The sequence below is a fragment of the Pteropus alecto genome, unplaced genomic scaffold, assembly GCF_000325575.1.
Source record: "Pteropus alecto unplaced genomic scaffold, ASM32557v1 scaffold195, whole genome shotgun sequence".
Classification (NCBI taxonomy): Eukaryota; Metazoa; Chordata; class Mammalia; order Chiroptera; family Pteropodidae; genus Pteropus; species Pteropus alecto.
In genome coordinates, this window is record NW_006438073.1 from 3199397 (window position 1) to 3209893 (window position 10497).

The 10497-nt window shown below is 38.9% G+C and overlaps 1 protein-coding gene across 2 annotated transcripts in view; it reads right to left on the reverse strand.

Annotated features, from left to right (window-relative positions):
- Positions 1 to 6210, reverse strand: part of TMEM242 (transmembrane protein 242) — a 28106-nt gene extending 21896 nt beyond the window's left edge. The window contains exons 1-2 of one of the 2 annotated variants that reach the window (XM_006915020.3): positions 6027 to 6193; positions 5323 to 5423 (exon numbers count right to left, since the gene is read on the reverse strand). In XM_006915020.3, the coding sequence (XP_006915082.1) occupies positions 5323 to 5423; positions 6027 to 6114 (189 nt within the window). In that variant the 5' untranslated portion in view covers positions 6115 to 6193. Of the gene's footprint in view, positions 1 to 5322; positions 5424 to 6026 lie in introns of both variants that reach the window. The other variant, XM_025049069.1, reaches the window with a different exon arrangement.
- Between the last annotated feature and the right edge of the window lie 4287 nt (positions 6211 to 10497).

Consider the following 10497-nt stretch of genomic DNA (forward strand, 5'->3'; position numbering starts at 1 on the left):
CACTTGGAAATGTATTTCTATGTAAATCCTTTTCTTCTTTAGAATAATTTTTTATATTGTTCAACACATTTCTTTTTGTATGTTTTTGTATCTTTTCTTTTTGCTCAACACATTTCTTAGTAAGTTTGTTTACGCATGCACTCTGTGGCTGTGAATGTTACTGATGGCACACAGAAACTTCGTTTACTTGTATCCCATGCCAGAGCATGCCTGGACCCAGCAGAGACTCAGTCCTTGCTGCGATATACCTTAGACCCAATCAAATTTTCAAGAATTCTTCCTTTAGCTATTTTCTATGATAAAACAATATACTCTCTTATTATATTCATTTTCTCATACTGCTATAATTTCAGAGTTCCCCAGATACCACAGAGCTCACATAAATGCACTAAGTTCCAACTGGCCTGAATTTCTATCCAAAAGCAGTACCATTAACCACATATTCTTAAACTGGAGTCAGTTTAAGTGGTTTGGCCTAAATTTTATTTTAGAAACTTAAATTAAAAATTCCTTATTTCCCTGGGAAGGAGAGAAATTATATATGTATAATATTTGTACATAATATTTTTTAAAGTCTACATAAATCTACATTTGTTTTATTAAAGAAAGTAAAAAAAAGATAACTATATATAAAAATAACCCTTAATGACATAGCAATATTCCCAATAAAATCTTAATTTTGTCAAACTTTTAGATTTTTAAAAACACTACATGCTACATTTGTATATCAGCCTCAGAAATTGATTGTGAGATGAAATGAGTTATTAGTTATTTTTTACATACTTCCGAAAATGAATTTTAGTGAAAACGATATTAAAAATTGATCTGTTCTTATTAAGGTTTTAAAAGTCTAGTCACAAGCTTTTCCTCTGGAGTATATGTCACATGACCTTCATAAATTCTGCTCAGAATTTTCAAAATGAACATTAGATGATTTGCTGCAGGGAAAGACTTGCCAAAAAAAAAATGTTGCTTTAAAAGAGCTTTAGATATAAACACATATGCTAGTCACATGTGCATAATGAAAGCCACCTTTTTGCTCACTGCCACATTGTTTGTTTTTAATTTGAATTAAAACGAAGGCACGTGCATATGGAAGTTGAATCTGACAAATCACATTGTACTTATGGCATTTAATATCCCCAAGATAAAACAGAAAAATTATTCTCTAGGTAAAAGCTGTGTAATACATCTTATGCCTAAGACATGGGTGCCCCTTATCTTCTAGCAGGTGACAAGAATGAATCTATTACTCACAGGTGCAGGGATGATCAAGAGTAACTGTTTAATTTGTCAGAAAGTCAACTGCATACCTAAAAAGAAGGTTCAATCTTGGGATGAATTTAATGCATATTAAACTGATATTTAAAAAGAATGTTCAATCTAGTTTTTACCCCTACAAACATTCTTATCTGATACATTTTGATATGTTCTTTACATCATAGAAATACTGGCTGTGTTTTTATAATGTATGCAATATATTTTTTAAAGATTTATTTTTATAATTTCTCAGAAGTTGTAGCTATAGCAGAAAGATGACTTGTCTATTTTATTTACTCATTATATAAACAGATCTTGAAATAACTGAGTTATTTGAAGAATTTTACCATGCTGTAATATGAAGATAAGCAGGGGAACCATATTTCTTTAGATGAGTAAACTATTTGTGTGTGTATATATTATTCTGTATTTGCTTCAATTGTTTTAACCAAATAGACATATAATATGTACATTATTTTCACTCATAGTGCCTTAATTAGTCTCACAATCATTTTATGAGACTGATGTTATACAAATGGGATATGTACCAATTTTTTAAAAAACCTCGATTATTTTAATCAACCAAAGAAACTCAAGAGTAGACTATTTTGGCCGTCTTAGCTTGTGCCTTTCTATTTCTACTTAAGAAGGAGAAAGAAAAATAAATGTTTACTCAGCACTTACTATTGCTCTCAACTCCCAGTCTAGCAAGAGACTCAGCTAAGAGAATGCAAATAAGACATTAAAGGAAGGATTCTCATTTTCCTGAAATGATAACGGTGTAGGCAATCTCTAACTGAAAGCTGACCATTTTAAAGTCCTTTTAAAAGGGTTGCGATCTGAATCTGTATTATGATTAATACCCAGATTCCCAAGCTAGTGGACAGAAATCCATTTAAATAGTTTAAAAAATAGCATTATTTATTCCCCAGATGTAATCAAAGATGGACAGAGTGCCATGGTGAGTAGGTTGCTTAATCTCCTTTGCCTCAGTTTAATCGGGACAACAGTACAATATACCACCTCATAGGGCTTTGATGGGGGTTAAATGAATCCTAACCCTACTAACAGCATCTGGTTCACAGTAAGCGTTCAAATGTTAGGTATTATTAATGTTAGAGAAAACCGACCGGCAGCGACTTTGGAGGACGCTGCCTGAGTGGCAGTATCCTTAAACTGGTGCTAGCTCAGTATGAACTCATTAGCTGCTCCAGAACTTCTGAGCTCATCTACAAGCCCCGTTAGCTCCTAAACAGTCTGCATCCCTGGTAATGCTCTAATTCAAATGTTTTCCCAAAGGGGAGGCAGAACTTTAGATATTTAATCATCCATAATAGTGGCTCTGAAGCTTTCTGGTCTCAGGATCCATTTATACTTGGATCTCAAAGATCTCTGATTATATGAATTGTACTGACTGATATCTAATGTATTAAAAATTAAGAAATTCTTGAATTTTACTTAATTCATTTTAAAACAAAAAACCCATTATAGGTTAATATAAATATATTTTTATAAAAATAATCGTCTGATAAAACAAAATTTAGTGCAAAGAGAGGCAGTGTTTTACATTTTTTGTTTTTCTTTTAAATGGTTGGCTTAATAAAAGATAGTTGGATTTTCATATGCTTCTGTGAAATTGGACCTGTTGCAATGCTTTTGCAACAGATATGTATATGAATAAAATCCAGCCTCTCATAGATATGTGGTTGGAAAAGGGAGGAGTATTTTAATAGCCTTCAATCTGATACTACACTAAAACTTGACAAATGGTTTTCTTAAGTTTAGCTGTAATTTGGAATCTGAAGTCATATCAATGAATTCTGTACTTTGTTACATTAAAATCCATTAGTCTATTTTGCACTTTGACTATCCATGAATCATGATCATTCAGAAAATATTGATTTACCAGGTTATATATATCTTTCAAATGTTGACACCATTTATTAAATATTAAAAAATCGTATCATTAATATTACTTCCAATCTCATCAGAAAAGCCTTTAAGTATTGAGCTGCTGTCAAACTCATAATGGCAGATACAAATTTCCTAAAACCTAATTTTCATTTGAAAGCTCAAATTTGATCAGTGGCAACTAATACTGACAATTGCTTGCTTGAAGAGACAGGCTCATTTTGTTCATTTTTAAGGAAATGTCTGCCAAATACCCACTTCTGAATAACTATAGTTTGTCAGTAGTTCTTTCAAGTAAAAATGACATGCCATGAAAAAAAGCAGCTAGTTCAGCGTGCAAATCCACCACACAATCGCTTTTCCTAGAAAAAAAAATCTTTGATATAAAACAGAAGCACTTTACGCGAACTTTCCATTTCTTCACACAGATTAAAGAGGTACATTCGAGGGTCAAGGCGTGATAAAATAATTTTACTGCTTCAACAAGAAATTCTTATGCAATAATGGCTTTTTAAAAAAACACTACAGGCACATGGCAATGAAGAACACAATGACTGCTAGTACAGTTCAGGGCACGACCTTGATTATACCAAGGCACCAGCGGTTTTACCCCCCATCGCTTCTGTATCATTAGTGCAAATGTTTTAGTATTATTATGAAAAGTTTTGACTTTACAGACTCCCGAAAAGGGTCTCAAGGATCTCCAGGGTTCTGTGGGCCACAGTTTGAAAACCACTGTGTTAGACCATAAAGTGCATGTGTGATAATCAAATCTTAGAACAACAAAATCAAATGCAAAGTTGTGAACACCTGTATGTGCTTTTTTCCTGAGAAGGAATTCCTAGCTTTCATCAGATTCTCACAAAGATCTGTGACCCAAAGGTTAACATGAAAACTTAAGCTTGGAAATCAAACCAAACTCCACTATTATAGGCCTTCTATGAGTCAAGTTTTACTGACTTCTGCCACAAGATATATTCTGCTCCGAATATATTCTACAGTATAGGGGGAAATGACCATGAGGTTCATAGGAGTGATTTGAGAAGCTCCATATAAGCCCTGATATTCACAGGGGGATCCGAATGTACTTTTAATGTGGTCTCTTACCATTAGAGTATTCATAAGGCTTAAGTATGATTATTAGGTTATTAAAGGTACATCTAAGGAAATTCAACTGGTTATGATTTTTCATATAACTGTTCTTCTAAAGCAAACACCAAATTGTAATTATATAATTATTTGTGTGACTGTTTAGTATGTCTCTTACACCAGATGCTAGCTTCCTGAGGGGCAGATACGTTTTGCTCATTTTTGTATTGCTTACACCTAGCTAACATAGTGCCTAACACATAAAAGAGCCCAAGCTACCATTTGTTGAAGCAATGAAGTAATGGCTAAACCATATGGGGTGGGAAGGGCAGAGATAGTACAATACATAAGAACAAGTAAATACAACCAAATATGAAGAAAATTTCTTATCAACTAGGGAAATAAGCTACACACGACCCTGACAGTGATTGCTCAATCATGCTCATGGAGTAAGAGTTTCTGACTTAAGTAGTCATTTAACCAAAATTTACTGAGCACCTACCATGTAGCAGACACTTTTCTAGAGGGGGGCTGCAGCAATGCACGAGCAGGTATGGTCTCTGGGTTCAAGAGCTGACATGTGTTTTTAACTGACACTAAGATGCACTTTATTTCAACATTTTAATATATGAGATAGAAATGCCTCTTGCAATCAGCACTATGTCAAGAGTTTAGTTGGTATCGCTTTTTTTTTCCTGTGTAATACATAAAGTACTGGGGCCTCTTACAACTGATAGTGAATCCCCTAGATTTAGACTAAAAGTCATGTTGTGAACAGGAAATGTACTGGATGAGCTTTCAAAGTCTTGTTCTGCTAAAATTTAAGAAAGCACAGTTCTAATATTTAAGAAATAGCTGACAGAATTTAAGAAATTACTTCTTTTTAAATAGAAATAAAGACCACTGATTAATTTGTGCCTTTGTTCAATCTTTGAGATGTATACAGGTTTGCTTCTAAAAGCAACATGAAAGGCCATCGATATTTTATTTTTCCTATGAAAAACAGCTGCTATTTATTTATAAACAATAACAATGCTATGAATAGATTTTGGGGTCACAAACCTTATTGAACCATTCAGGACTTTTCTTTTTAGCTAATGATAATGTTGTAACAAATCCGGCTAGCATTCCCGCTGCAGCAACAGTACCAAGGAAAATTCCACCTGCCGAGAGTTTGGGGCGTAGGGCGTGGAGGATAGGGAGAGAGATTAAAGACAAAAAAGAAAAAAAAAAACTCGTAAGTTAAAAAGGTGTACACAAGTTGCAAGTACTGCTTAAATTACATTCAAAATCACTTTTGAAATTCGAAAAACGAGGCTAAACAGCTCTTGCCAAAAGTAAATGACAGCGGCTGTGAAATCTGCATGACCTCATGACCTCTGGTTCCTGAGGTCATTCCGAGGTATCATTTCCAAGGGCAGGGAAGGCGCGCGGGGTCCCTTCGCCCGGACAGCGGCGTGAAGTTTCTCTCGGGGAGGATAAAGGAAACAGGGGGAGTTAGAAATGGGAGGGCACGAGAGGAACTGCAGAGGGGATGGGGGAATGCAGCACACACAGAACCGCTCGCGGGACCAGCGCCCAGCCCAGCGGAGCCCCCGCCCCGCACGACCACGGACCCGCCAGGCCGCCGGACCCCACGGGCTAAACTCAGGGGGCAAACCCAGGCGAAGGTCTCCCAGGGCGGGGCGTGAGTGGGAATGCCCGCCCCAGCGCAGGCAGAGTCCGGGGTTAGCTCACCCCGACACCCGCAGCTCAGCTCACCACACCTTTAACCAGGAAAAGCCGGTCGTCGGTGGATCCCGGAGCCTCCAACCCTGAGGACCGTTCCCCATCGCCAGCGCCCGCGGCCTCCATGTTTATTAGCCTCCGCGACTGCGTCCGGCATCCACTGGGCCCGGGTGGAGTGAGAGCGAGGCGGAGGAGAAAGGTTCCGCTCTCACCCCTGTTCCACCTGAATACCTGTCCGGGGAACGGCCGCTGTCCCCAAATCCTCACTCCTCGCTGCAGGGCGGGGAAGATGCCGTGGCGGTGTCCCCCAGTCCGGCCCCGGGGACGGTGTCCGCCCAGGCCGTCTCCCAGGAAAGGTCCCATTTGCTAGCTCCAAGGTAATGATCGCTGCCCTCAATACTGTGTCTACTTGAAACAATGATCACCCCTGACTCTAGGAGGCAGTGAGGGGTCACAGATTGTGCCAGGAGCCCTGTTCTTACCTGGTTCGAGACTCTGGAACTCAGTTTCCTGATCACCCTTAAACTTTGTGCAAAGATTTGGGTGGGCGGCGTTAACATTTCACGATTCTAAGAAGCAGGCCTCAGTCTTTTCTTTGTCATTTTCTGAGAAATTCCGTGACAGCCGTCACTTTAGGTGTGACAGGTTCTATCCTTGGAAGAGAGTCACCCTACCAGCTCTTCAGTGATGCGCCTCCTTCCCCGAGGTTTGACTGATCAGCCTGTGGTAGGAGTGAAAGGCTTTTACAGCTGAACTGAAGTGAACGATACATCGCAGCGGGGCGAGGATTGGCCCCCTCTGAGCGTCGCTAACAGGGAGCTACAAGACTGAGCTTGAGCTGTTTCAGCGGGAATACGCTGGCGCCTCGCAGACAGCCTGGTCTTCAGTCTGTAAATGGCCATTGAGAGGAGGAGGCTCCTAGTCATGGAAAATCTTTTCAACCTCTTAAATACAGACACATGACATCATCTTTTAAAATGAGGCAATCTGTCATTTGTTCACTCCGAACAACAACCAAACAGCCATGAATTTCTTGAGGATGGCGATGGAGATCTTTCTTCATTTTTGTATTCCCCTCCTCCCAGGGTATTACCTAGTTGTGGATAGTAAATGAATATTGGATGAATGAGTAAATGAATGCATCAGTTTTTGCATCAGTTAAATGCAATTGATTGCTCAAACCTGGGTTCAGGTCTGAAACCACTTTTCAGCTACATGAACTTGGTTGGGTTACTTAAGGCTCTCTATAACTCAGTTTCCTCATCTGTAAAATAAAGAAACTGATAGTATGTACTCACATGGTTACTGTGAGAATTAAATGAAGCAATGTAAATAAAGAAGTTAGCATGGTACCTGGCACAAATAAATACTCAATACATGTTAGCTCATGTATTGCAAGTGGATGCAATCATACAGAATTTATCTAAACTTTGAATTCCTTGGAAACACAATGCCAGAGTCTAAAAAGGCCCTTTAAACTGGTAAATGCTGTGCTGACTTGTTGAAGGTCTTAGGACTTAGCTTTTTTCCTTCCGCACATACTGAGTGCTTTCTATATGTCTGCCATTGTGCTAAGTACTTCAAATATATTATCTCATTTATCCTTCTCCATAAACTCAGATTAACTTCCTCAACTCGCATAGCCGTTAAGTGGCAGAGCCAAGACGTAAAAGCTGCTCTCTTCAAGTCCTTACATACCGCCCAGTGGTCCTCAAGCTTGAAGTTGAAAACTGGAATCTCCTGGAAGGGCTTCTTGACCACAGATGACCGGGTCTTACTCCCAGGATTTTTGACTCAGTTTGGTTAGGGTGAGGCCTGAGAACATGCATGTCTAATAAGCTCCCAGGTGATGCAGATGCTGCTGGTTCCACTTTGAGAACATTTTTTCTCTGCCGTATTGTTACGGGTTACATTTCTTAAAATCTCATTTAACACTTGGAAATTTGTTCTCCCAAGATTGTTTAGAGATAAAAAGTGCCGACTCCTCAACTCTTCCTGCCTTTGCTGTCCCCCCAAAAGTACAGAAACTTTGTGTTTTAAGGATTTTGTTACTATTTACTAAAAGGAACAAAAGAGCAATAACATATCTTTAAATCTAGGGACATTTCAGAGGCTGTACTCTAGAGGCTGCTTCTGTTTTGAGACAGTAACTGCAAACATGCTTCATTCTTGAGGCTGCAGCTTACAAACTGCTACCTTCTTTCTGACTTCCCAAAGTAGAGGACAACTTTCCTCTTTCCTACAGGGAAGCTCACTTTCCCAGTAAACAGAGAGCAGAAGAGACAATTAAGGCAAACCCACGGTAATCTTTGTCTAAGGTGAGCAATTTGCATTTTGAGGATCCTCCTCAAATACACACCCAGAAGAGGAGAGACTGAGAGCTCCTTTGACAGGGCAAGCTGGTGGCTGGTGGAGTGGGTGAGGGAGTGTTGGGGGGATTGTAACCCCATTCTTCGCTGCAGGGGGAGTCTCCTCCTTTCCCCCACTGCGACTGCTGTCCCAGGTCCCGACAGAAGGTGATTCCAGGGCCCAGGAAACCTGCAAGGCACAAGGAAAAGGCGTCCCTGGTCCTGAAATTAGAACCACGTTCCAGGCGCTCCAAGTTAGAACACCTTAAAGAAAACGTATTGTAAAGACAGCGTTACCCAAGGTCTCATACTTCCGATACTTCTACAGTGCACGCAATTAGGTACTGTCTGGTTGGTTAACTGGCCAGCTCTAGGAACTCCCAAATCCCCTGTAGTCCATTTTCTATGGGAATGCATGATATAAGCTCCAAACAGGTGACTTGCAAACATTTGCAGCACAGTTTCTATAAGACACGGGTGCTAATTCTAAAACAGTAAGACAGGTATTTCCAAGCGTGAAAACCAGTGATGAGAAAGTCGTGGAACTTCGGTGCTCCATGTAATTAGAGCAGGACTGTTGTTTCAACGGAAGCTTGATTCCCTTTCAGGAAAAAGTAATAGAACCGTCATGCAAGCCAAGGAGGCTGCTGGGAAAGCAAGTTTTTCTGAGAAAGACTCCATTGCTATTTTGGTGTTTGTTTTAGTCAGCTGAAGGTTCATACCAGTGATGTGTCTGACCACATTTTTATTTCAAACCTTTTGGCCGCTGCAGATTCTATTTCAAATTTTGACAGCTAGAAACCTGTTAGCATTAAAGTTCCCAGAATTCGGGTAGCCCTCACTCGAGCTAGTTCCAAACACTGAGGGGCTTTTTTTTCACCTGTCTATTTTTAAAACATTTTCTCTTCAATTTCTCTATTCTTAAAGTATGAGGCTGAATTCTTTTTAAAACATAAGGGTCGCATATTGGTCATTTTTCTCCATGCCGCTTGATATAAGATAGCCAAAATATAGTACAGAGATCTTTAAAAGTTATTGACGAATTAAGTGTGTGCATAGAAGAAAAGATCTCCTGGACTTTACACTGAATTCTTAACAGAGATTAACTTGAAGAAAGTCGGGGGTGCAACTTGCTAATTGTATTTCTTCTATTGTCTGCCTTAATAAATAAAATGCTGACCAAAGTAACATTTTTATGTATTTCTATAACATCTGAAAAAATTTTAACACGAGAGATATTAATTTTGTGAAAAGGACAAAAAAGAAAGGAAAACAATAAAAGTACTTTAGAAATGTATCATCTTACTTAAAAGAGGAATTTTTCTGTTTAAACAGAAATGTTATGTAGGTTTCCAAAGCAACTCACCAAACTCTCCAGCAAGATATCCAGGGACAACACTGTTGGAAGGCAAGGAAGCAGGAGTGAGAAGCACGTGTTGGAAGGAGGCTCTGGGCTGGCAGAATTTGCATCCCCCGGTTTGCTGTTATTATAAGCCCTTGAATTCTTCCCAGTAGCTGCTCTGGATTCCCAGAGTTATAGCTACTTTGACATGCACTACAATCAATGCAATGCAATATAAATGGTAAGTGTGGTAATAATTCCTCTTCAGTGAGCTGAAACTAGACTCCAAAGCTCAAGTCTCATTACTCACTTCCGGTAGCTCATTGCTTATCTCTTGGAATTGTATTGTATAATTGTCTCAGGTTCAATAATAGAAGTCTGTCTTCATCGCGGTAAATGAACTTCGCCGTTATAGGCTCCTTCCTTTCAATTTTTCTTTATCGTAGAGAATATCTTTCCTATCTCTTTCTATGCTATCAGTTGAATTGTAACTGTTAATGATAAGGCAGAAATCTCTTTGAAAGCGGTTGTATTTTATAAACCACTAGACATTTTCTTATAAAAGAGTGATGCATATAACTTCCTTTAACTATGTTCTTCTATCTTGTTGTGAGGATCAAACATGATCACAGATGTTGAAGCATTTTGTAAATTGTCAAGTATTCTGGAAACGTAAAGCATTATTATCTTTAGTCCTGTGTGTATCTCAATCATAGAAAATCTCTCAATCTCTGCCAAAAGTATAACATATTTCCTTCTATGCACTATCATTTTGCTGATATTTCACACACAGGCACATGTGTTTCACTCATATTTCCT